Source organism: Camelina sativa, chromosome 9, assembly GCF_000633955.1.
Source record: "Camelina sativa cultivar DH55 chromosome 9, Cs, whole genome shotgun sequence".
NCBI lineage: Eukaryota > Viridiplantae > Streptophyta > Magnoliopsida > Brassicales > Brassicaceae > Camelina > Camelina sativa.
This window is the reverse complement of record NC_025693.1, coordinates 20,082,679-20,108,068: the sequence shown is the minus strand read 5'-3', so window position 1 is coordinate 20,108,068 and position 25,390 is coordinate 20,082,679. Positions and strand designations below refer to the sequence as shown.

Sequence of the window (25,390 nt, the reverse complement as noted above, 5' to 3'; positions counted from 1 at the left end):
AAGTCAGCTTGGGGCCTAAGAACCCATATACACTTAACCAGAGAAGAAGAACGACTACACCTTATAAGTTGACTGGTGTTTCGATCGAGATTGGGACTTTGGTTTCCCGGGATGAGTTTCTTGTTTCTTGGAGAGCTGAAGGTGTTGATTTCCTTGTAGATCCTTTTGACAACACTTGCAAGTTTTGCTTCAGGAAGAGCACTGCGTTCTCTTTCAAGGACGCAGTGATGCATGCTGTGATAAATTGTGATTATAAGTTGGAGTTGTTGGTGAGAGACATAAGAACGGTTAGGCAGTATAAGGATTTGCATGGCTTTGTGCTTCTTTTGCAGCTGGCTTCGTCACCCCGTGTCTGGTACAGAACTGCGGATGATGACATTTATGAGACTGTTCCTTTCGATCTCTTGGATGATGATGACCCTTGGATCCGTACCACTGATTTCACTCAAGTTGGGGCGATTGGTCGATGTCTTTCGTATAGAGTGCTCATATCTCCTCGGTATGAGAAGAAATTGACAACAGCTTTAGATTATCTAAGGATGCGGAGGGTGCAAGAGGAACGTGTGAGGTGGCCTCCTCGGATCCGTGATGAGCCTTGTTTTGGGGAGCCTGTGTCGGATCATTTCTTCTGCATTCATCACAAGGAAGGAATCTCCTTTGAGATCATGTTTCTAGTGAACTCGGTATTGCACAGAGGGGTTTTTAACCAGTTTCAGTTGACTGAGCGTTTCTTTGATCTTCTCAGAAACCAACCCAGAGATGTCAATATAGCTTCTCTCAAGCATCTCTGTACCTATAAAAAACCAGTTTTTGATGCGTACAAGAGGTTGAAGCTTGTTCAGGAATGGATTCAGAAAAATCCAAAGCTTTTAGGGAGTCATGAACAATCTGAGGATATCTCTGAGATCAGAAGGTTAGTGATTACCCCAACCAGAGCCCATTGCCTACCCCCAGAAGTTGAGCTCTCCAACAGGGTACTTAGGAAATACAAAGCTGTTGCTGAAAGATTTTTGCGCGTAACTTTCATGGATGAAAGTATGCAGACCATAAATTCGAATGTTCTCTCTTACTTTGTTGCTCCTATTGTGAAGGATCTGACATCAAGCTCTTTCTCTCAGAAGACTTACGTTTTCAAAAGAGTGAAGAGCATATTAACCGATGGGTTTAAACTATGTGGTAGAAAATATAGTTTTCTAGCATTCTCAGCCAATCAACTGAGAGACCGCTCTGCTTGGTTCTTTGCTGAAGACGGGAAAACAAGAGTGTCAGATATAAAAACATGGATGGGGAAGTTTAAAGACAAGAATGTGGCAAAATGTGCTGCTAGGATGGGACTGTGCTTCTCCTCCACATATGCCACTGTAGATGTCATGCTTCACGAGGTTGACACCGAGCTTCCAGACATTGAGAGAAATGGGTATGTTTTCTCTGATGGAATTGGTACAATCACACCTGACCTCGCTGACGAAGTAATGGAGAAACTTAGGTTGGATGTGCACTACACCCCTTGTGCTTATCAGATACGTTACGCAGGTTTCAAAGGAGTTGTTGCTCGTTGGCCATCAAAAGGTGATGGAATCCGGCTAGCCCTTCGAGACAGTATGAAGAAGTTCAATTCCAAACATACTATCTTGGAGATCTGTTCCTGGACGAGGTTTCAACCTGGATTCTTAAATCGGCAGATAATTACTCTCCTTTCTGTACTAGGTGTTCCGGATGAAATATTCTGGGATATGCAGGAATCCATGCTCTGTAAACTGAACCGCATCCTTGATGATACAGATGTTGCATTTGAAGTTCTCACAGCATCATGTGCTGAACAGGGAAACACTGCAGCTATCATGCTAAGTGCAGGTTTCAAACCAAAAACTGAGCCACATCTACGTGGAATGTTGTCTTCAGTCAGAATTGCACAACTCTGGGGTCTCAGAGAAAAATCACGTATTTTTGTTACTTCAGGAAGGTGGCTAATGGGTTGCCTTGACGAAGCAGGGATACTTGAACAGGGCCAATGCTTTATCCAAGTCTCAAAACCGTCTATAGAAAATTGTTTCTCCAAACATGGGTCTCGTTTTAAGGAGACAAAGACAGATCTGCAAGTAGTTAAAGGCTATGTAGCCATTGCCAAGAATCCTTGTCTTCACCCAGGGGATGTAAGGATTTTAGAAGCTGTTGATGTACCCCAGCTGCATCACATGTATGACTGCCTTATTTTCCCTCAGAAAGGTGATAGGCCCCATACAAACGAAGCTTCTGGCAGTGACCTTGACGGGGACCTGTACTTTGTGGCTTGGGATCAGAAACTCATCCCTCCCAGCAAAAAAAGCTTTCCGGCCATGCATTATGATGCAGCTGAAGAGAAGAGTTTAGGCCGTGCTGTCAACCACCAGGTCAATATCTACTTCCCACTTTTATTCCGTTTAAGCTGAAATGATGACGCTTGAGATAAGATGGATAGGTGATTCCAGTATAACTCTCTGATTTTTCTGAAAGTGCTGGATAGTTTGTTTTTGGATGCTTGTATTGATTATTTGTGCTTGCTTCTGAGCTCATGGATTGCATGGTATGGGTTATTAACACTTAACAGCATTCTGTGTCCATCCTGCAGGAGCTAAGATGATGACATATAAGAAAATTTCGTCATATATTGTTGATTCTGATTTAATTTTTCGGCATGCCTAACTGTGACTGTTTAGCTATTATCAATTGCAGTATCATGATGCTAGCGTCTGTCAATTCTTTGTTTAATTTATTTTCTTGTAGCCTGCAAAACAAGTCTTGGGTAATTCTTTTGTTACAGGATATAATAGATTTCTTTGCTAGAAACATGGCAAATGAGCATTTGGGTACAATTTGCAATGCACACGTCGTTCATGCTGATAGAAGTGAGTATGGAGCCATGGACGAAGAATGTATGCTGCTGGCAGAATTAGCTGCCACTGCAGTTGATTTCCCGAAGACGGGGAAAATTGTGTCAATGCCCTTCCACCTAAAACCAAAACTCTACCCAGATTTCATGGGAAAAGAAGACTACCAAACTTACAAGTCGAACAAAATCTTAGGTCGGCTTTACAGACGTGTGAAAGAAGTGTATGATGAAGATGCAGAAGCTTCGTCAGAAGAAATCCCAGATCCAAGTGACATCCCTTATGACACTGATCTCGAGTTACCGGGATTTGCAGACTTGATCCCCGAGGCATGGGGTCACAAATGTTCTTACGACGGGCAGCTCATTGGTCTTCTTGGGCAATACAAGGTCCAGAAAGAGGAAGAGATTGTGACGGGCCATATCTGGTCGATGCCGAAATACGCTAGTAAGAAACAAGGGGAATTGAAAGAAAGATTGAAGCATTCTTATAACTCCCTCAAAAAGGAGTTCAGAAAAGTATTCGAGGAAACAATCCCGGACCAGGAAAATCTCAGCGATGAGGAAAAAAACATCTTGTATGAGAAGAAGGCTTCAGCTTGGTATCATGTCACTTACCATCCCGAGTGGGTGAAGAAGTCTTTAGAGCTGCAAGATCCAGATGAGTCGTCTAGTCATGCGGTGATGCTGAGTTTTGCTTGGATTGCAGCTGATTATCTTGCAAGAATCAAAATCCGGTCACGGGAAATGGGAAATATCGACTCAGCCAAGCCTGTTGATTCTTTGGCCAAGTTTCTTGCTCAACGTCTCTAAAAGGTAATGTTCGAAGCCGTAAGGCCACTCTGCCATGTATCTGTGGAAATTCACAGATACTCAATATATATATATATAAGCTAGTTTTGAATGTACTACTCTGGAAACTTTGTGTGTGATGAATTCAGGATTTAAACAGCTCAACTGTTTGCCGTTGTTTTGTGGTTATGTATTCTACTAAAATTTCATTTCAATTTTATTACATGGGTGGATAGTACTAGTTATCAATACATAATTATTAGTTTCTGAATATAGTAACTTTACATTCTATATAACATGGAGGCAGAGTTCTACATTTTTCAAGAAATGTAGAATCGCTTTATGAATAGCAACTCTGGTTTCATGTTAGAGAGGCTGTCCACTGATCCATCTTTGGAACATGATATAACTCTCCTCTGGTTTATACTCTGGTGTGTGTCCTCCTCCCTATAATTAAAGCCCACAAATCAATTAAGAAATATAATGTCAAAACATTGAGTAAATATTCAGTAGAGGAAAAAAGACTTGCTTTGATTGTAGCAAATGTCATCTTATTGGCATAAGTCCTCGTGTATCTACAACAAAGAAAACGCGAGTCTAATGAATGAGCTCAAACAAACCGTAGATTGAGTTCATCCTATAAATAAATTAGTACACAAATGGTAGCAATACCCCGCGATCTGATCGCCTATCATCCAAGGTCTCCAGTCATCAATGATAGAATAATTAAGAGACCTAATCCAAGCTTGCGTTCCAAGGAAAGGCACCATCATGTCGTGGTCACCACTGTCCACCCCAAAAAAACCACAAATAAGTCTTGAATCCTGAAGCACTTCTTCAAAAGGAAGAGGTTATAATTAAAAATCTGACCTGAAGATGAGAGAATGATAGCCATCGATGCTGTTATTCATATGGTACGGTACACTGCTTTTAATGTCATGAGTGTATGGTATCTCCCAGTTACAACGCACCCATTCCCCTATACTCCCCTGCAATATCATATATCCTCCTAAACAGTTTGACACTTTGTTACCAATAACCTGAATATATTGACATTTTTTCATGTATAATACCTTATTGACATGAAGAGCTCTATGCACACTCTCGTCATTGGCCCAGTAGGTTGTTAACAAAGATCGATACGCCTGTAAACGCAACCTTGTTAAAAACTTTTTTTCTCAATGGTTTAAAGAAGGCAAGATGGATTACTTACATAGCAATCAAGAGATGTCTCTTCACAGTTTGGCGTTAGTATAAGTGGTTGGTTTATTCTGTCAATGCACTATAAATATAACCACAAAAGTCTGAATATTAAAGATCAGCTTTACTAGGTAGACGACAGTACATAATAACATCAACTAAATTTTCCAAGAGTGTGTGAGTGTGTGTATACCTTTTCATACTCTTCCACGAGTTTCAAGCATTCTGTGTTACGTGGATCAACATTTATATATTCTCCTTTGCATATTCTCTTCATTGACTGCAAAGAAAAGAAGAGTTTTGAACTGCTTTGTAATCGACTTTCACTGTGTGGGGATAGAAAACAAAAGCATGTCATGTGTTTCCTACTTCATAGAGTTCATCTGAGATCAGTGCCATTCCATGAGCATATGGAATACGATGGTTTTTATCATTTCCACTTTCTGTGGACGGGTTTCCAAGAACATAGCCCTGTTTTTGTCAGTGTACGTACGTACCAAGGACGAAATCTATCAATTTTTAACGCTCCATAAAGTATATTATATAGAAGAAGCAACAAATACAACCGAACCTGAAGATTTATCGGAGGTTCGCAACATATATAATTTCCTGCATCAAAGTGCTTATAGTTTGATAAAGAAACGAGATTCAAAGGAAAGGGTTTGGAGATTGATATGCAAAAAAGAAGATGGCTCATACCTTTTGAGACTTCTTGAACGAGTGCCGGGATGACCTTACCGGAATAAGAATCTCCACCGACATAGAAAGGGTTGGAGAGAAACTCTTGATGCTTACCTAGCCACTGCACAACTACCAATAATTAAATAATTCTAAAGGGATCTATGCATAATGAAGATGATATGTTTCAAGAAAGAATTGTGGTAGTCTTTTGACCTTGTAAAGAAACTCATGGATCCTCTTGGCTTCTCCTGAATCACTAGGTTTATTAACAAGTTGAGTTCTTGAGTAGGAGAAGCCAGTTCCAACAGGCTGATCCAAATATATTATACTCGAAACCTGAGAAACAAAAACGATGCACAACTTAAAACGACGAAAGTATTTTACCATTGGGTTTGAGATCGTAATATGAGTACGTACAAACACATTGTTCTACCTTAGTCCATGAATATGTTGTAGAGACCAAAGAAGGAAGAGTTCCATTGTAAACCTCACGCTTCACAGTCACAGGCCCTGATTCAAACATGTGGATTTGAGCACGTGGGGATCAAGAAACCAATCTGAACTCCAGTTACTTGTGAGAAAAGATTGGACCACAAACTGGAACAGCTGATTTTGCTCTTTGTCCTTATTGTGATATTTTAATGCTTCAGGGTGTGTTTTTGTCTAATCTAAAATGTGAAAACGCATGAAAGAAGGCATCTTTGGCAGTTTGGAAAAGTACACGAGATCCAATGCTTTCTAAGTTAAAAAAAAAAAAAAAAAACAGAGAGATGTGTGTTATTTATTTACACATCGTTTTCTAACACTCTCTCTGTGATCTTATCATTTCATTTAGTTATTGCTTTAACACATGTGTTATTATTCTGTATAAGATGAGTAGAAAGAATTAACGTTGAAGATATAATAACCATTCTCATAAAGAAGACCAGAGATAGAAGAGCAGCCAGGTCCTCCACTTAACCAAAGAAGAAGAGGATCTTCTTCTGGATTCCTCTCAGACTTGATGAAATAGTAAAAAAGTTGCACTTCCTCTTCCTCACCAACACCAATATACCTTTCACAAATTAAAGAATCATATTCATACACACACTAGTATTAGAGTAATCTCAAAACACTAAGATTATATATCAATTCACACGAGGAAGAAGAAAAGAACAAACCCGGTTTCGAGCTCAAAGGGAAGAGGACCATCAAAACCAGGGAGAAACTTGACGATAGAGGCAGAATCAGCACGCTGACTATAGAAGAAGATAAGGAGAGTAAGAAGAAGAAGAAGCTGAACAGAGGAGGAAACGTAGTCGTTAGCCATTCGTTTTTTCAATGATAATGCCTTGAAGTTAATTATTTTAACCCTTTATAGTAGTAATCAAAAGAATAAATTAACAAAAGGCCCCTAAAAATAGAATTGTCTAAACACATTTTCTTATGAAAGAAAAAAAAAAGATTACGTACCGTGTATCACTTTTGTCTCTCTTGGTTTCGTGGCCTTAATCCGTACGTCTTCCGACTCTAGGACAACAGTTTCTTAGTATCGAATATTTTTTTGTCGTTGTTAGACTGTTAGTTATTGAGCTTTTTAGGTGAAGATATTGATTTTGAAATAGAGAGAAAGCAAAAAAAAAAAAAAAAAAGGGTGTAATTTACAGAAGAAGGCCGAAGAGGTTGTTGTTGTTTTTCAGTTATGAGTTATAACTTAGACTATCCTCATTGGTAGTCCTTAGATGTTTCTTAGGAAATTTCTTAGGTATAAAAATTAATTATTAATGAAATATAAGCTAAGGATTGAAAAAAACGTTTCTAATTTTAGGACCAAAATAAACGTTTCTTAGTGGACAGGTGGCGCGATATGAATGGTGAAATGAAATTAATGGGCTAAATTTTTTTGGCATTTCTCTTTCATTTTCGTGTGTTCTCTCTTCATGTTGTATGTTATGTTTTTATTTTTTAATATTTTGTGTTTTAATTTTAAATGTTGTATGTTATTTTATATTTTTATTATTAAAATATGTTTCTATGATATATAAAATAATTTTGAATATTTTAAGTTATTAATTATTATTTTACTATATTTATTACTAAGAAACACTTTAACTTGGTTCTACCAATAATCAACAAAATTTTTTTTTTCTCTTAACAAAGTTTCTTCTATCCTTTTTATTATTAAAAATTGCCTTAAGAAACAACTAAGAAACACACTAACGAGGATAGTCTTATGACAGTAGTAGTCTAGTAGAGTGTATATAAGAGAGGAAGGGTGACGAGCGAGAGTTGTGAGCTTGAAAAACCTATGGAGTATGGATCATCAAAATTGATGAAGTAACCCAACATCAACATGTAAGTGTAACTTTGTCTTTTTACCTTACTTATTTTTACTAATTGACTGTAGATGTAAAATTTTAAAAATGTAATTTCTTTATAAGATTAGGAAAATATATCAAATGAATAATATATATATTTTTTTTGGGTCAATTGGAGTTTTATTAATCATGCCACCAAACATAATATACAACGCCAGATAAACTGGAAACTTAGCCCGAAAACTTTGATATGAAACAAATAAAGAATGATCTAAGTTGATAAACGTTACTCATTCCGGAACTTATCTGCATTTTATATTAATCTGTGATTACAATTAATCAACTAAACTTATGTTTTTTATTTTCTTTCATTTCTTTAGATAATTACAGATAAATTATAGGGCTTTCCTTTAGATCATTAAAAGGCCCATTAAGAAGCTAAACTTTGACATTTATTTATTAACACTTATAGTTTTAGCTGCAGCTTCACTTTTTTTTTTTTTTTTTTNTTCCTTCACCAGTCTCTCTCTCTTCCTCGTTTTTGTTTGGTGAGAAAACGATGGCCGATGGATTTGGCTATGGAGGTTCCTCTGGAGTACCGTACCCGTTTTGGCTCTCTTCTCCGTCTCCCCATCCTCCAGCTTCTGCGCCGCCGTTTCTGACAAGAACTCCGGTTAATGATTCCTATGATCCAACCCCAGAATTGATTGATCCGATGATTTATCATGGCTCTTATCAACGATCGACCGCTGATTGGTCTAATAACCCAACGTATCGTGATAATTCTCGCTCTCAGACTCCTTCTTCATCGTTTTACGCTGAGACTAGTACTCGACCTGGTACGATTCGAAATCCCCTTTTTTTTTTTTTTTTAGACAAATTTGGGGTTTAACTGTGGATTTGATGAGACTTCGTTTGGGTTTGATCTTGTGTTGATAGCTAAGTTCGATTTTAGAATCTTTACTCGTCATGTTTAGGATATGATAATGATCTTGTAGTGTACTGAATTGAATGGAGCATGAGTAGTTAAGTGTGTATTGTATTTTGCAGGAAATTATGGTAACAGGGGTGAAGATTCTTCTTATAAAGACATGTTATCAGCGTGTGGATTTTACTCTTCAAGGGAATCAACATCTGATTTTGTGTCACATCCCACTGAGAGGCTACATTTGAACTTGTTGCCTAGCTATAATAACTCAGCTACGTTAGCTCCTGTGTCTTCTTATGCAGATATGCTAATCCGAATTCCTCATCAGGAACCTTTCTTTACTCCTATCACGTCTTCTGGTGTTGATGAGAACCGTCCTGGATATTACTTTCCTGGCTCAGATACAAGACCTGAAACTATGAATCTTGTCCCTGGTTTTCGTGTGGAGCCTAACGGGTTTGTTACAGATTGTAATTTGGAAACACAAGCTGTCTTTGATAGAAGTCAGACCGGGATTCGTTTAGGAGATGGAGGATCGTTCCCGAGCAACAGTGATGTTTGTAGTCATGCGCCTGAGGATATCTTACGAGCTCAATCCAGCTTGCGTGGTTCTTCGATTGAACCGGTTAACTTTGATGTGTTGCTTGGATATGGTGAAGCTACTGGTCATGTTAAGCCTTTGCCCGAGAATCTAGATCTAGTTGGCTCGCAAGGTTTGGCAAGTACGCGATCTTCCCACCCGCTACCATCTAATATCAATTCCTCGATGTCACTGATTAAGGATAAAGTGGAAGGTAGTGGTGTCTCCTCTCTTTATCAGAGGCCTTATACTTTGGTTGCTGACAGTGAGAATGGTGTTTCTGAGAGCTCCTTGAAGAACGCAATTGAAGATTTAAATTGTGACGAGTCTCGATCTTGGAGCCACTTCGTGGTGTCTTCTGAGGGACCTTCAGCTCCCACGATGTTTTCTATGGGAAGTGAGTCACGTGGTGCAGTGAAAGCGGATAGTGAGAATGCTCAATCAGCTGTCAACTATAAACCCCCTTTCGAATGTAGTACTAATCAACCTAGTGAAGATGTTCCCGCCGACCAAAAGTCTTGTAAGCTCCAGGAACAAACATTTGATATAATGAATAGAGATAAGAAGACGAGGTTGTTGACAGATCTAGGTCTCGATTTGAGTGGTAGATCTATTGCAGATGATGTCTCTACTGGCAGATCACCTGAAAGACACTTATGCGATCGAGAAGATTTCCCATCTCCGACGTCTTCTCCAAGAGTTTCTTCCGTGGTTAATGCCATGCATAATCTGTCAGAAGTGCTTGTTTATGAATGCTTTAACAATGGAAGCTGGCTGAAGCTCGAGCAACTTGAGAACCTTGAGAAAGTAGTAGATAATCTCACTAAGTGCTTGAAGAAAATTACTGATAATAAGCCAACCGCAGGGGAAGCGTCACTTCCAAATCAAGCTGTGCATGTTACCTGTCCCAACGTGGTTGACATTCCTGAGGTATGCTACAGTTTTGACCCGGCATTTTGTGATTTATAGCGCAGCTAGGAGTTAAGAAAAAAACAATTTGCAAACTCTATGAGATAATAATGTATTTATGATCTAGAGCACCACTTGTGATAACTAGAATATTCACATGAGCGTAAAGTCTTTATTTGTGCCATGTTCCCGACCTATTTGGTTTTTATTAAAATGAAACACATTGCTTGTTCTTGTTTTCTGTTGGTTGTTTAACGGTGTCCATGTTCAGGCTGCAAAGGCAGTTGCTAAAGGCTTTCAAGGGTTTAGTGTCAAGCCACTAGACAGCCTAGGCATCAAAGAACCGGTGGATAAGAATGAGATGACCCAGGTATCTACCTACATAGTATTTGTGTGCATCTGCATCAATTGTTAAGTCTTGTCTACTGAATATTAACTTTGCAGAGTATTAAGAACATACTTGCTTCCAACTTTCCTGATGGTGAAGAAAACCACCCACAAACTCTCTTGTACAAGAACCTCTGGCTCGAAACTGAAGCTGCCTTATGTTCCACAACGTGCATGGCTCGGTATCATCGGATCAAGAATGAGATTGGTAATCTTAAACCTAACGATAAAGGTTGGTAACTTTCAAACTAACCGTCTCATCTGTCTGATATTATTAGTGACTAGCATTGCAAGTGCATTTTCTCCATAATCGATGCTACTGCTATGGTTAATTTGCTTATAAGTGATCCACATGCAGTTAAACACTAAAAATGACAGTAGAGGTGATTAGGATGCTGTTTCTCTCGTGTCCTTTACGAAAATATGTAAATCATCTGTAGATCAGTTTTGTATCTTTCTCTGAGATTGGCAGGCGGTGGTTTTATGGATCGGATTTAACCCGGTTATAGGTCAACTTTGGCGTACCAAATTTAAACATGGGCTAAACGGTTGTTTAGTCATGCTTAGGATATAGTATTAGAAATGCTGACCTTGCGCATTTTGCGAATAATTTTCAAAGGTATTTGTTTTACCTATGTTTTAACCATTCATGTTCTTGCTTTCGATCCCAGAGATCTCTGCAGGTGCAGGAACCCTTATGCAGGAACCTTCTCTTAACCCCCAGAAATCGGTTCCCATCATGAACGCTGCAAATGCAGAGCAGGAGACAACTGAATCGATCATCAAACATGGAAGCAATTGTGGGAAAAATGTAGTAACAATGAGTCATGATGCCCCACAAAGCTCTAGATTCAACTCAGACCCTGTGGATGCGGTATTATCGCTTATCTCCAGAAGCTTTGCGGGTGGTTTAGAACACACCATTGATGGAAACATAAGGCCTGATGATGATGCAGCCTCTGGAAAGATACCGGATGCGATACAGCAGCCATCCCCTGCATCCACTACAGAGAACAAACATAATGATGTTATAGACCGGTTTCAGATTCTGAAGCAGCAGGAAACAGAGCGCAAACTCAAGTCTCAGAAGTTCCCAGATTCAGACATTGATGTTATGGACCGGTTTCAGATTCTTAACCAGCAGGAAACAAATCGCAAACTCAAGACTCAAAACTGCGCAGAGACAATAATAATGGGTGACCAGGAGGAGAATCCAGAAGCTCCGGAGATGGCTAATATTGGTAGAAGCAGTCATGTGGGTGACGTTATGAATAGATTCCAGATACTGAAACGCCGGGAAGCTGAACAAGTGCAGAAATCTCTCAACAGCTTAGATATGGATCCAGATTTAGAGAGTGACCAGCAACGAGTGCGTGATCATCTCTGGTCAGCTTCGATGTTAACAGTACCTGCAAATTCTCAGATAGAGACATGCGGCGTTGATACAGAACCATCTACATCCGGAAAAGGCTACGAGAGCCCGGCCTCGGACTGGGAACATGTCCTCAAGGATGATTGAGTAGTGGAACTTCCTTGGATTAGAAGTTTCGATCCTTCAATGGATCTTGTTTGTATATAAATAAAAAGGATTTGTAGAATAATAACATGAACGCCGTTATGAAAACGTTTGTGTATGATAAGGGATGAAACTGCGTGGTGTGGTATTGATAATTTTCAAAGAATAGTCTAGTTTTCATATATATATATATATATATATTTTTTTTTTTTTCTTTACATCGTTTTCAACTTCAATTCGTTTTATCTTCTACAAAAAGACATTTTATTTTGAAACCCACTCAAACTAAATGTATTGACAGGTATCACACATGATAATGATAATAATATATACACTTTACTGTTCCCTCTGTTTCAGGTCATTGAAAATTATAATTACGAACATTTCTCTTGACAAAATTAAAATTACGAAAATTACTCTTGAAAATTATAATTAAAATTAATTCTATCTATTCTTGCTCTATCTCGACTTCTCATGTTCCAGGCTCAAATGTGAATGGTGTTGCTGGAGCTACTATAGATTCGGTGGTGGAACATGTGGCGTTGCACTTTTGCAGACAACTACAGTCATCAAAGTTTCTGATGCTGCTATTAATCGTGTGGTCCATTTTGATGTTGTCCAACAGATAATAAACAATGTGCATACATTGACAGGCTTAAACTGGTAATAAATCCACACAGCTCTTGCGTTTTGTGTTGGTCAACTTGCAAGTTATGGCCACACACACTTAAGAATCATGTAGACCTTGGATGTTGTGTTGGGATCACTTTTTTGTTACTATGTAACATACGGTCTTGAATTTTGTGTTACATGTGTGTTATTTAAATCGTCTCTGTATGTTCAGTGGTTCAATCTAGGCTCAGAGTTGAGTGTTTGAAATGTAAATGATTTTGTACGGAATGTTTCTTGCGAACTATCCTATGAACTGTGTAGAATTTGCATGTAAATGCAGCTTACTGTGACGACAGAACCTCTTGCATGATACTCTGCACTGCAGCTAAGCTCTTTCATGGTAATTTCATATTAGTAGCATCTAGCATGCTTATTCATATCAACCTAACTGTTGTCTTGTTTTTGATGATATAGGTTGTGGTGGTCTCTATAGTGGTACTCGTATTCTTTGTTTTTTGCGGGCATTATTTTAGGGTTACAGAGTTGGGCGTTTTGCTGCATCGGCCTAACAGTAAGAAACTCTATGATGCTTCGTAATCTGTTCAGGCATGTGATTTCTTCGTATTTCATTAGGGGCTTCATCCCAGTAATATTTCTTTGCTCCCCAGATCAATAAAATGGCAGAGAAAGTAGCATCCTTTAAAACAGGCGGTGCACTATGGTTCACTGATCTTACAATGGCTGATACATCATTCATCTTCACACTTCTAACAGGATTGACTTTCTGGATTGCAGTAGAGGTATCATTAACAGTGTTTTCGATATATATAACAAGTATTATGTTCTTGTGGTTGGTTGTGACTGATTTCTTAATTTCGAGCATCATCACAGTGTGATACAATCGTAGGTTTTGAAGGCTTAATGCTCCCCAAACATTGGACACGGATGTGGATCATTCCCATGTTTGTTATGGGAATATTTTGAGTAGATTCTGTAATGGCCTTGAGACGCACTCTATCCCTCAGATCCTTGTTCAATGCTGGCTGCTACTAACCATCTTGTAGCGGCATCATTCTTCGTGGTAATTGTCGTGAAGAGAAGCCAAATTACGGCTCTTTTCTTCACCAGAGATCCTTTACCAGCTCGATGATTCTCTCTCAGCATCTCAGAAGCTCTTCTTCACATTTGTCTCTGAAGCCAAATACACTGCTATTGATTCTTTGGTCCATTTCGATGGTTTTCAGCAAATAATTGACAATGTGCATTTGTTCTCATGCTTGAACTGGTAAGAAATCCCCAAATGCTCCAAAAGCTCTCTTGTTTTGGAGGTTGTGTTGAGATCACATTCTTGTTACTGGATAAAGACGGTCTTGAAATGTTGTTTGACTTGCCAAACTTGACCATCTTTTATGTTAGATCATCTATGTATATTGTGTTTTCATAAGATTTGTTGTGTGGTTGCAGGTGGGCATCCGTTGTTCTTACAACCCTTTTGATTCGAGGATTGACAGTTCCGCTCATGAATTCACAATGAAAAATGGAGATTAAGCCAAATGGTACTGAAACATCTAGCAACGGGCTTGTCTAAAAACAGCTCTCAGATTCTATTTATATTAGGCAATGCATGAACCTAAATGTGTGGCTTTCGATGCAAGTGCTTTTTTTGCTACAAACATATTCTGTTTGCTTTGATTATATCCTGTCACCATCATTTTATAGATACTATTTGATCCTGCAGATGCTAGCAATGGCAGAGATGAAGGATCAGGTACCACAACTCTGTTTCTTTAGAAGCCGTTTCACTGCAACATTACAATTCCATAAATTTCGTTCAGACCAATTGAAATATATGTCACTGACCTGACCGTAAGATATTGTTTACAGCAACAGAAAAAGAGAAAATGTCTCTGCTCTCAGTAGATAGTTCTAAAGAGGCTATAAAAGTCTAAAAGAGTCGTATGGATATAAAAGTCTTCAGATTGTGGTTGTTATGTTCAAGTGAAAGACGATATAAGTTGAGCTTTTTTGGAAAGAAGTTGATCAGTTTGTGTATGGAGTGTACTTTCATTGCTGACACTCTCGAGCATCCTTTGGAGTGCGTTTTATCACAGTTTGGGAAAACAAGAGTGAAAAGAAAGCTAAAAGTACTCTTGGATTATATTATTCAGAATCATATCCTAAATACATTTTAGATTAACCCCTAAAACAAATATCGTAAAGAACAGATAGAGATTACAGATTACAGTTGAGTGCAGAGAAATACAGAGAGTACAATAGAGATTACAGTGCAGTGCAGAGAAATACAGAGAATACAAATTAGTAGTCATGAGAAAGGTTGTAGACGTGTGAGAGACTTATGCATATAGAGCATCAATATCAAAATCATTGAAGAAATCAGAAGAGAAGAACTCGTCGTCGTCCAAATCAAACATGGGCATAGCTTGAGATTGAGTCTCATGAACCTCAGAATCATATATTTGATCAAAGTCCAGGCCTTGGTTGCTGCATCCTTCACCCACGTAATCGATCATTGGCAAAGCCTGAGATTGAGTCTCAACCTCAGAATCAAAGTATTCAATCCCTACACCTAAAGAAGAAGCATTGTTGTTGTTGTCCTTCTCCACCACGTCATCCACTAGTACGTATTGATGATCTCTCTGCATATTATTATCTTTCAACTCCTTGAGATCTTGTAACATCCTCTTCATTGATTCAATCGCGTCAGCCAGTTCCTCGGGATTATCCGAATTGGCGAGACTCTCGTCTTCCCACCAAAACCCTAATTTTTCATCATCGACATCATCCCGTGTCGGAGTCTGATCAGCGAGGAAAGCAGCGACAACGCTATCCACAGACGAGTGTCCAAAAGTGTAGAAAGAGTTGTGTGAATTAGCAGAAACCGGAGTAGCTAAGATTGCGATCTGAGCGTCGGAGACAAAGCTCCGACGCTTTGCTGAAAAGGCCCTTACGACGTTTCGAGAATGTAACAGCCCGTGGTTGTTTCCCCTCTATCTTCTTCTCTGTATCTATTTTCCTCTTCAATCCCCCCATTGTTATTGATCGATGTTTTCGAGAGAGACGATCGATTGAGTTACAAACCAAAGAGAGAGAGACGATCAAATTACAAAACTGAGAGTTTAGGGTTTTCTCGTGTTTTTGCCTGTTGCGACTGTTGTTGTGTTGACAAACAATGTATACTACTACTATAGTATTTATAGAGAGACTTTAGCCTCAACTCTGCTTTTCCTTTTTTTGAACCCCTAAAAAATCACCTGGACTCCTTTTGCTTTTTTTTTTTTTTTTTTTTTTTTNACATTAAGCGTTTAATTAATTAATTGTTTACTTTTTAAAGTAAATTAGGTTTTATAATTTACTTTTTATAGTAAATTAGGTTTTACTATAAACCAATCGTAGTATTTGATGCTAAGCTTCTCAACGTTGGACTTTTGTTGTCACATAGAAAACTTGGTACATACCATATCAAACATTTCTTCTTTCTTGCATATAAAGAAAAATCTTTTAAAAGTTGAGCATTTTTTATATTGAATCCATGTAAGTAGCTTATAAAACTTACAAGTAAAAGAATTTTAAACAATCAACTATGTTTATTGACTTGGCCCAATGATGATCACATCATATTAGAGAGTTAACCAGTTAAAATAATCTGATGTACGGAACATGGCCAAGATGCATACACATATCTGTACTAATAAGTATAGAGACATTGCAATGCAGGCACATGGCGAACCGGTCCAAATCCTTAGTTCGAAACTGTAACATCACCAGAAGACCGACCTGCTATTGAACCAGGATTTATCCGGACGCCTCCACTTCATGAACTTGCCAAAAAAAACTACAACTTGTCTTTGTAATAATGACTAGTGAGAAGCAGAGCAATGGGGGTTTTCAGAGTCAGGTTTCTTATACATAAGCTTCGTGTGAAGAATAGTATCCAACATAGATACAGCTTCAACGACATTCTTGCCTTTGTTCAAAATCCAAAATTAGACATAAAGAAGAAACTGTAAGTCTTAACCAGAGGATCATGTTTGGTGCAAAATATTTTACCTTTTGGCATTTGCAGCATCTGTGATCTCAGCTCGAGTTGGAACCCCGGATTTTACAAGTGATTCCAGAACCTGAGTTGCCATAATTACCGGTACACGAGCAGCTTTACAGATACCTATAATCTCCTCCTGTATACTAGCCAATCTCTCCCATCCACATTCCACTGCAAGATCACCTCGAGCTATCATAACTCCCAAAGGATTCGAACACTTCTTGCCTCTAACAGAATCAATGACAAATTCTTGAATCCACTTTTCGTTTCAATCTTTAGCACAATACCAAGATCATCTAGTTTCCTTTTCTTCAGTTCTTGCCTTAGAACGGTAATATCATGAACATCGCGTATGAAAGAAATGCCAACCATGTCAACATGTGAAGCTACATAATCAAGATCTTTGATATCTTTTGACGTAAGGCCTTTGAAACGGATATCGCTCTGCGGAATGTTGATGGACTTCTCTGATCCTAGTTTTGTACCTTTTGGACCAGCATGAGTGATGGAGACAACTACCTCTGAAGGGCTTGTTCCTTCGATTACTCCCCATATTTTGCCATCATCAAAACCAATGGTTTCACCAGGCTTGACTGAGTCAAACAAATAACCGGAAGGACAAGTTAAACTATATGATCCTGGAGCAGTTACTGAAGGTTCATCGAGCGATCCTTCTCGGGTTATGACTAGTAAATCTCCCACTTTGAGCCTTACAAAAGATTCCTTCGGAGGAACATCTACTACTCGTCCAACTTTCTTTCCCTTGATGTATAACTCAGTTCCCGACTCAATGTAAGCAGTATCAAAACATTCAGCCACAAACCCTGTACTTGAGAAAACATGAAACTCTTTTGAGATTCTAAGTCTCCTCTTTCTCCCTCTAGCGTCACGTAGTCTTACAGAATCACCAATTTGGAGACCAGCAAGAAAATCTTGGTCCTGGACAGATATAGTAGCATCAGGAGAAAAATGAGCAGGAGGTTCTGTTCCTGTGAGAGAGAGCCATACCAGAGCAGGAGAAACAATATTTCCATAAGCATCTTTCTTTGGTGAAACTTTCATCACACAGGGACCAGGTTTTAAGGTACCAGTTCTCAGTTTTGGTCCAGCTAAATCCATATGAACTCGACATGGCATCTCTAGCATCTGAGAAGCTCTTCTAACTCTTTTGATGATTTCACCCCATATGCTCGGATCTCCATGTGCACAGTTTATACGTATAATGGAAGTGCCAGCTTTTACAATATCGGTTATAAATGTTTCACTCAAAGTTGCTTCTTCACCAACAGTTACCATGATATGAGTACTTCTTCCTTCACAAACTTTACCCAGTAATGACTCTTTGTATGATGATACCTTCCCTTTATCATTTTTCTTAGTAATTTTGCTCTTGGGATATGCTTTAGTCCAAGATTCTGTCACAGCGTTTTGATCATTGTACGAAGAGTTCATCAGCAGATTAATAGAAGCGTTAAGGCTGGCAAGAACATCCAGGTTGTTGTTGTCTAAAATTAACAGACCAAGGGAAGCTAGGTGGCTGTTGAGCTGCTCAATCTCCAGGGACCTCAAAGCCATATAATGAACTAAGTTTGTTGCACATTCCAGATATTTCCTGCAACAAATAGTATTAGGAAGTTAGGCGATAGCAAAGCCGAAGAATTAGTAATGCAGATGGATATATAAATAATGGTTATTGGTTAACAATGTTTATAAATCTAGACCTGTCACATAAATGAAGTTGAGAAGCATTCCACTTCTCTGCTACTAATAGATGTGAGTCACATCATGTGACTGTAGAGCATTTAGTTTATCGATAAGACGATAACACTAGCCACATTAGTTTCTCCATTGATTCCAGAGATTCTCGGAACAAGTAGTAGTCCTATGCTGGTTGTTCATGAGAGAACTGCTGAAGAAGCAAAGGATCTTGCCTCTCAACAAGTGGCTTGAATCGATTCCCACCATATCAATTAATTGGATCGCCTGAGAAACAAAACCCCAAAAAAACCTTCTATGAGAAGAAACAAATAACGTAACAAGACTTGCATCTTCCCAAACACTTGAATACCTTCACGGTAAAACCCATTATTCACATAGCTTCTGATCATAACATTAACGATGATGATTACGTTTCTCTCAGGAATTTCCTCGAACACTTTGCGTGCTGATACCACATCTTTTAGAGAGGCATAAGCTCTCATAAGTTTAACACACACAGACGAATTGTAGCGTAAATCTTCCATAATGATCCTGGAGTGGACTGGAAAATGGAGAAGACGGAGACCGACATTGATGCGTTTCATGAGCTTTGAAATCGAACCTCATCACTATTATCAACGGTGTGTGGTATATATATAGAGCGCGACTAGTGAGAGCAAATAGCAACGGTAACAATGTGTGTAAGGTATAAGCCAGCCGGTTATAGAAGTTCAACCATCAAATTTAGTAAACCAGATCAGACCGGTCTCACTTTCCCAATTGAGTTTTTTTTTTCTCTTTTTCTTTTTTTTTTCTTTTGAAAACGGCCAATTGGGTTTCTAAAATTTGATGTTTTGACAACGTAAATCTATATAATATTTAAAGTCATTAAAACTTGACTGTCATTCCAACATATCAAAAAGAGATGTATAAAATATATCTTGTGTCCTTCTATATTACATTTTATTTAATTCTCTTTGCAATTAATAAGCTAAAATAATAAGGTTATATTTGATTTTTTATTAGTAAATTTTGTGTTGGAATTATAGAGTGACACTCTTTGTGAAACAAAAGAAAAATATTTAAGACTCTTCATGAAATGGAGGAGTATAATTTTGGAAATATACATATTTTTGTTACTTAGTTAAGACATACAACTATAGTTAGTTATTCTAGAAATAATCCAGAAAACAATTTAATTTTATTTAGTATTTTTATAGTGTATTAATAATAATGTCAGGATTATGAATTTTTATAAATTTATGGTTAACCTAATTATTTAGCCTAAGAAAAGTAAAAGGAAATAAATCTTTCTTTCCTTTTTTTTTCTTGAGAAAGAAAAGTAAATGAATCTTTTAATCTAGGAAAGTAAATATACTTTTAATTTGCAAAGAGAGAGACACGAGAAGTAACCAAGGTCTAGGGTTAAAGTTTTGAAGTATGGCAGAAGCCGAACGTCCTCGGAAAATTCAGAAGAGAGTTTGTGAAGACAGAATCAGTTCGTTTTGTGACGAGTTGCTCATACAGATATTATTGCTTGTTCCGACCAAAGATGCCGTGGCCACATCGTTTTTGTCTAAAAGCACTACACGAAAACATGTAATTTGTGACTATTTTATGTGACTGAATTTTTAGTCATAAACTTTTGTGACCGTTTTATGACAGTTTTGTGACGGGCTAACGACGACAAAAGTAGTAGACATAAAGGAGTCGCACATGTACAACACCAAATTTCAGTCCCAAAAGTGTTGCTATGATGCGACTGTTTTGGAACAATGTCTCGACAATAAATTCTTAGTCGCAAAATAATCGCAATTTATGACGAATTAAAGACTGAAGATTTAGTCGGTAATAAGAGTCGCAAAACTATCTGAAAATCACGACGGATTTGCCACTTCTAGTTTGCTTAAACATTTGTAGTCACAAATCAGTCGGTCAATGATGTCGGTAAAAAACGTGGGAAATGTGAAAGTTTGCGGTTGTACTGAACATTTGCGACCTTTATTTTGTCTCTATTATGTGGTAAAAGAGTGATAAACCAGTCGTAGTTTGTGACTGTTTTGTTTGTAGTCGCAAAGGCGTCGCAAAAAAGTCAGTCAGTGATGTCGGCAAAAAACGTGGTACATGTTTAAGTTTGCGTTTGTACTGAACTTTTGCGACCCGTATTATGTCTCTATTATGTGGTTAGAAAGTGACAAAAGAGTCGTAATTTGCGACGTATTCTTTTCAGTCGCAAAAGAGTCGCAAAGTTTATAGTATATATATCACATCGCTCTCACCCTTCCATTCATATCACTTCCATTAGTGTATATGTAGAAAGACGTAAGAAAGAAGAGTTTTTTTAGAGGAGAAGAAAAAAAAAAGAGTTTTTTTAGAGGAGAAGATAAAAAAAGAGTTTTTTAGAGGGAAAGAAAAAAGAGTCTTTTTATAGAGGGAAAGAAAAAAAGAGTGTTAAAAAAATATGTGGAATTCATCTCGAGAGTGGATGTATAATCGGATCGATGGAAGAACAAATAATATCTCTAAAGAATTTTTGGCGGGGGTGGAGCAGTTCATGAATTTCGCAAACAGCCAGCCTATAGCACAAAACAGTGGAGGTAGGTTTTACTGTCCTTGCGTAAAATGTCAGAACGATGTTATTTTGCATGGTACGACAATATCTAATCATTTGCATAGTAAAGGATTTATGCCAAATTATTATGTATGGTCTGAACATGGTGAAGATTATGACGTGCTAGGGGTAGGAACCAGTAGTCATTATCCTAATACAAATTATACTAGTACTAGTAGTCAGCATGGTAGTCAACCTGGTAGTCAGCCAATAGGATTTGAGGGAAATGTATATGCTGAGATGGTGAATGATGCATTTCATGGTACCACGCCTTTTAATGAGTATCATGAGTATGAAAGTGGATATGATCATGGATATGATCATATCCATGAAGAACCCACTGAAGAGGCGAAACGGTTCTACGACATGTTAGATGCTGCAAATACTCCACTTTATGATGGATGTCATGAAGGTCATTCGCAACTATCATTGGCGTCTAGGTTCATGAACATCAAGGTTGATAATAATTTGTCTGAGGCATGCATGGACGATTGGGCTGAATTGTTTACGGAGGTTTTACCAGAGGGTAATCAAGCTACTGGTTCATACTACGAGACAGAGACTTTAGTTCGAAAGATAGGATTGCCATACCATACAATTGATGTATGTATAGAGAATTGTATGCTCTTTTGGAAAGAAGATGGGAATTTGGAGCATTGCAAGTTCTGTGGGAAGCCAATATACAAAATTAGTGGGGGTAGAACTAGAATACCCTTCAGTCGTATGTGGTATCTACCTATTGCAGATAGATTGAAGAGGATGTACCAATCAGAGAAGACCGCATCATCAATGAGATGGCATGCTGAGCATGATTCAGAAGATGGAGTAATGTGTCATCCATCTGATGCGCCTGAATGGAAGAATTTCCAACATTTACATCCCACATTTGCGCAANACATTTACGCAAGAGCCACGAAAGGTTTACCTTGGGTTATGTACAGATGGTTTTAATCCATTTGGGGTCTCCAAAAATCATTCTTTGTGGCCTGTGATCTTAACTCCATACAACCTACCTCCGGATATGTGCATGAACAGCGAGTATTTATTTCTTACGATTCTGAACTCCGGACCAAACCACCCACGAGCCAGCCTTGATGTTTTCCTCCAACCATTAATCGATGAGTTAAAGGAGTTATGGTATAATGGGGTTGAGGCTTATGATATCTCACTAAATCAAAATTTCAACATGAAAGTTGTTCTTATGTGGACAATAAGCGATTTTCCAGCGTACGGTATGTTGTCGGGATGGAAGATTAGCATGTCCACATTAATAATTTTCGTGAAATAATAAGCGGTAATTATTTTCCCCCCACATTAATAATTCCCCCCATCAAATTAAACCACAAACCCTCAAACCAAATTACCCTAAATCCCTAACCCTTTTAATGTTTTCCCCAAACCCTCTTTCTTCTCGATTTCTCTAAACTCACTCTCTCTTCTCAATTTCCCTTTCACATCTCCGAAACCCTAACTCTCTGAAATCTTCTGCGATGAAATCCGGTGGTGGTCGTGGTTCTAAATCCGGTGGTGGTCGTGGTGGAAGATCTGGCGGTGTTGGTAGATCTGGCGGCGTTGGTAAATCTGGCGGCGTTGGTAAATCTGGCGGCGGTTCGAGACCAAGCCGAGATCTTGCTTCGTCGTCTCAGTCCTCTAACCCTTCCTCCAACAACATGACTTCAACACACTCCCAACACTCTCAACCCTCGCTTCCATCTCAGTATAGGCCGGCAACGATGCAACAGTACTCTCGACAACCTTCTCCTCAGCCCCAACACCAAGGCTTTCAACATCAGCTCCACTCCCAGATGCAGCAGCCACCACCACCTCAACCACATGATCCGCCGTATCAACATCCGGCTACTCAGAATCCGGGATACCAACCGCCGGTTCATCTTGGATATCAACCACTGCTTCAAAATCTGGGGTTTCAGCCGTCGCCTCCTCAGCATCCGGTGTATCAACAGCCGCCTCCTCAGAATCCAGGGTTCCAACCGCCGCCGCCTCAGAATCAGGAGGATCAAGAGCATCCACCACCGGCTCAGAATCTGGAGAATCAAGACTTCCAACAGCAGCTTGATGCTTTGCTTGCACTTCCTGGTCGACAGCATCTACCGTTGTTGAGTCCGGTTCCCATCCCCGACACTGACAGTATATGGTAAATTATTTTTTTCTTTTATTTTATCATTTGAATATCTTTTTTTTTGATAAAATGTGAATTATATTACCGAATGGAACATTGTCTTCTACTTTATAACTTAGCACTCTCATATTTATGTAACAGGTTTGGACGAGACAAAGGAAAGCTATCTCGTGTTATTTCTGGGATTTTAAGAAGAAAGTTTGATGGTCCATATTTCAGCTGGAAGGTTACCCCCTTAAACATACGCGAGAGATATTTTAGATCCTTTGCGGTAATATGTTGAAATTTCTTTTTTTTTTTTTACTATTCTAACTTAATGAGTTTGTCTTCTGTCAACTATCATTGACACTTACTTTACATTGTTGTGCTGTGTAGGGGAAATACAACTGGGATGTTGCGATTGCTGAGCTTGTGAGAGAAGGATTTGTGAAGATAGCAAAAAAAAGAATGAAAGGAATTGTAAGCCAAGCAAAGACGTATACTGAGCCACCGATTTGGATCAAACCAACGCTTTGGAGACGAATGTGGGAGCACTGGGACACACCCGAAGCTAAGGAGAAGAGTTCTAATGCATCCCTTGCCCGTAATTCTGATCGTGACGGTCTAGGACTCCACAAACATCTATCCGGCCAGAAATCTTACTTGCAAATTCAACAAGAGTTGGTAAATGCTTTAAACTAACTAAAATTCTTTCATTTAAATATTTCATTTTCCACACTTAACATTCTTCTTATCCATTGTAGGAAGAAAAACTGGGACGTCCTGTATCGCTTGGAGAGGTGTTTGTCGCAACACATACAAAGCCAGATGGAAGTTTTGTTGATCAAAAGGCAAAACAAGTGGTTGAAGAATATGAGAAGAACATAGAAGAGGTCATCTCTCAACTGGAAGTTGATGGTTCTGATGCTACAGACCCCTCGTCTCACCCAACCCTTCCCATTCAAGAAAAAGATGACATTTTCCTGAAGGTAATTACTTCTACTCACATTTCTTTGTTTTATGTTGATTGTCTTATTTAGCTAACTTATGTATCTGATTTGATTGATATACTTTTGACTGATGCTTAAGATTCTATATGAGTTGATAATCTGATTGAGTGATACGTGTATATGTGATTTTGTGTAAGATTTTGACATAAAACTTATAATCATGATTCTTGTTCTTGCATTATGTTTGTCTTGCGAATGAAACTTGCATTACTTTTGACTTATGCTTAAGAGTGATACTTGCTTATCTCTGTTTATTTTCATTAATTTGGTTTTTTAATAATCAAGCTACTCTTTCTATGTGTTAGTCTACTGTAACAGATGCCAAGGGAACCCCCTATGGACTTGGAAGTCTGTCCGACATAATCAGCAATGGGAAAAGAAAGGCTCCTCATCCAAACTCTACTCCTACTTCACTCTTAGAGATTCAAGAACAACTTCAAGTTGCTCGGAGAAAGCTGGCTGATCAAGAAGAAGAAAACGCTCGACGTCTCAGAGAAGATGCTCGACGTGACGATGAGCAACGCAATGCTCAAAACCGAATTGCATCCTTGGAGATGCTCGTCTCCTACTTGAAGACCAGTGATCCCGGGGTTGCAGAATTCTTGGATTCTCAACGAGCAGCCCATGCGCCACTCGCCCCAGCATCAAACAACATCACTACTCCAGCCACAGCAGCTACTGTCAACCCACCTGTACCAACAAACACTTCAGGAGCTAGTTCACCAGCTACTTCACCAGTGACTTCACCAGCTAATTCACCAACAACCCCTTCTCCTTTGTCAGTATCAACCTCTCATACTTAAGTTAATATTTAACTCTTAAGCCTCTAACTATTTTTTGGGTTGTGTTCTAAGATTTCTATCTACTAGAACTATTTCTAGATAGGATCCATGAATGATTTGTGTCTTTTTGTTTAAAATCATTCAAACTCGGTATCTAATTTTAATGGCAGGTTTTTTTTTTCAAATTAATTTGTGTACAGTCACGAATGAATTGCAATTGTTTAACTAGTTTGCGACCATTTACATTTATAAAAAACACAAACAAAGTATCAAATCCGTTGTAAACAGCTCACAATTTTGCGACCATAATTTCTAGTCTTCAGATAGTCACAAAAGATTCAG

General features: G+C 38.6%; 4 protein-coding genes and 1 pseudogene across 5 annotated transcripts in view; 3 read left to right on the top strand and 2 right to left on the bottom strand.

The window, feature by feature from the left end:
- Nucleotides 1-3,883, top strand: part of LOC104711463 (RNA-dependent RNA polymerase 6) — a 12,377-nt gene extending 8,494 nt beyond the window's left edge. For both annotated transcript variants that reach the window (XM_019229277.1, XM_019229276.1), the window contains exons 3-4: nt 1,487-2,390; nt 2,801-3,883. In XM_019229277.1, the coding sequence (XP_019084822.1) occupies nt 1,487-2,390; nt 2,801-3,679 (1,783 nt within the window). In that variant the 3' untranslated portion in view covers nt 3,680-3,883. The remainder of the gene's footprint in view (nt 1-1,486; nt 2,391-2,800) is intronic.
- On the bottom strand, nt 3,852-6,875 carry LOC104711465 (serine carboxypeptidase-like 7). The gene is made up of 14 exons (XM_010428165.2): nt 6,700-6,875; nt 6,448-6,593; nt 5,973-6,049; nt 5,753-5,875; nt 5,558-5,660; nt 5,430-5,467; nt 5,228-5,329; nt 5,052-5,138; nt 4,872-4,940; nt 4,732-4,803; nt 4,529-4,647; nt 4,331-4,444; nt 4,188-4,233; nt 3,852-4,105 (listed from the first exon to the last, which is right to left on the bottom strand). Exons 1-14 carry the CDS (start codon nt 6,846-6,848, stop codon nt 4,025-4,027), a joined length of 1,326 nt encoding a protein of 441 aa, XP_010426467.1. The 5' UTR covers nt 6,849-6,875; the 3' UTR covers nt 3,852-4,024.
- On the top strand, nt 8,332-12,322 carry LOC104711462. The gene is made up of 5 exons (XM_010428164.1): nt 8,332-8,675; nt 8,887-10,274; nt 10,525-10,623; nt 10,698-10,872; nt 11,312-12,322. The coding sequence occupies exons 1-5, from the start codon at nt 8,396-8,398 to the stop codon at nt 12,157-12,159; spliced, it is 2,790 nt and encodes a 929-aa protein (XP_010426466.1). The 5' UTR covers nt 8,332-8,395; the 3' UTR covers nt 12,160-12,322.
- On the bottom strand, nt 16,767-18,803 carry LOC104711461 (plastidial pyruvate kinase 4, chloroplastic-like). The gene is given in 3 exon segments (XM_019230172.1): nt 16,767-17,050; nt 17,053-18,440; nt 18,550-18,803. Coding segments are annotated over 2 exon segments (1,569 nt in total). The 5' UTR covers nt 18,404-18,440; nt 18,550-18,803; the 3' UTR covers nt 16,767-16,832.
- LOC104715471 overlaps nt 19,967-25,390 on the top strand; it is a 7,979-nt pseudogene continuing 2,555 nt past the window's right edge.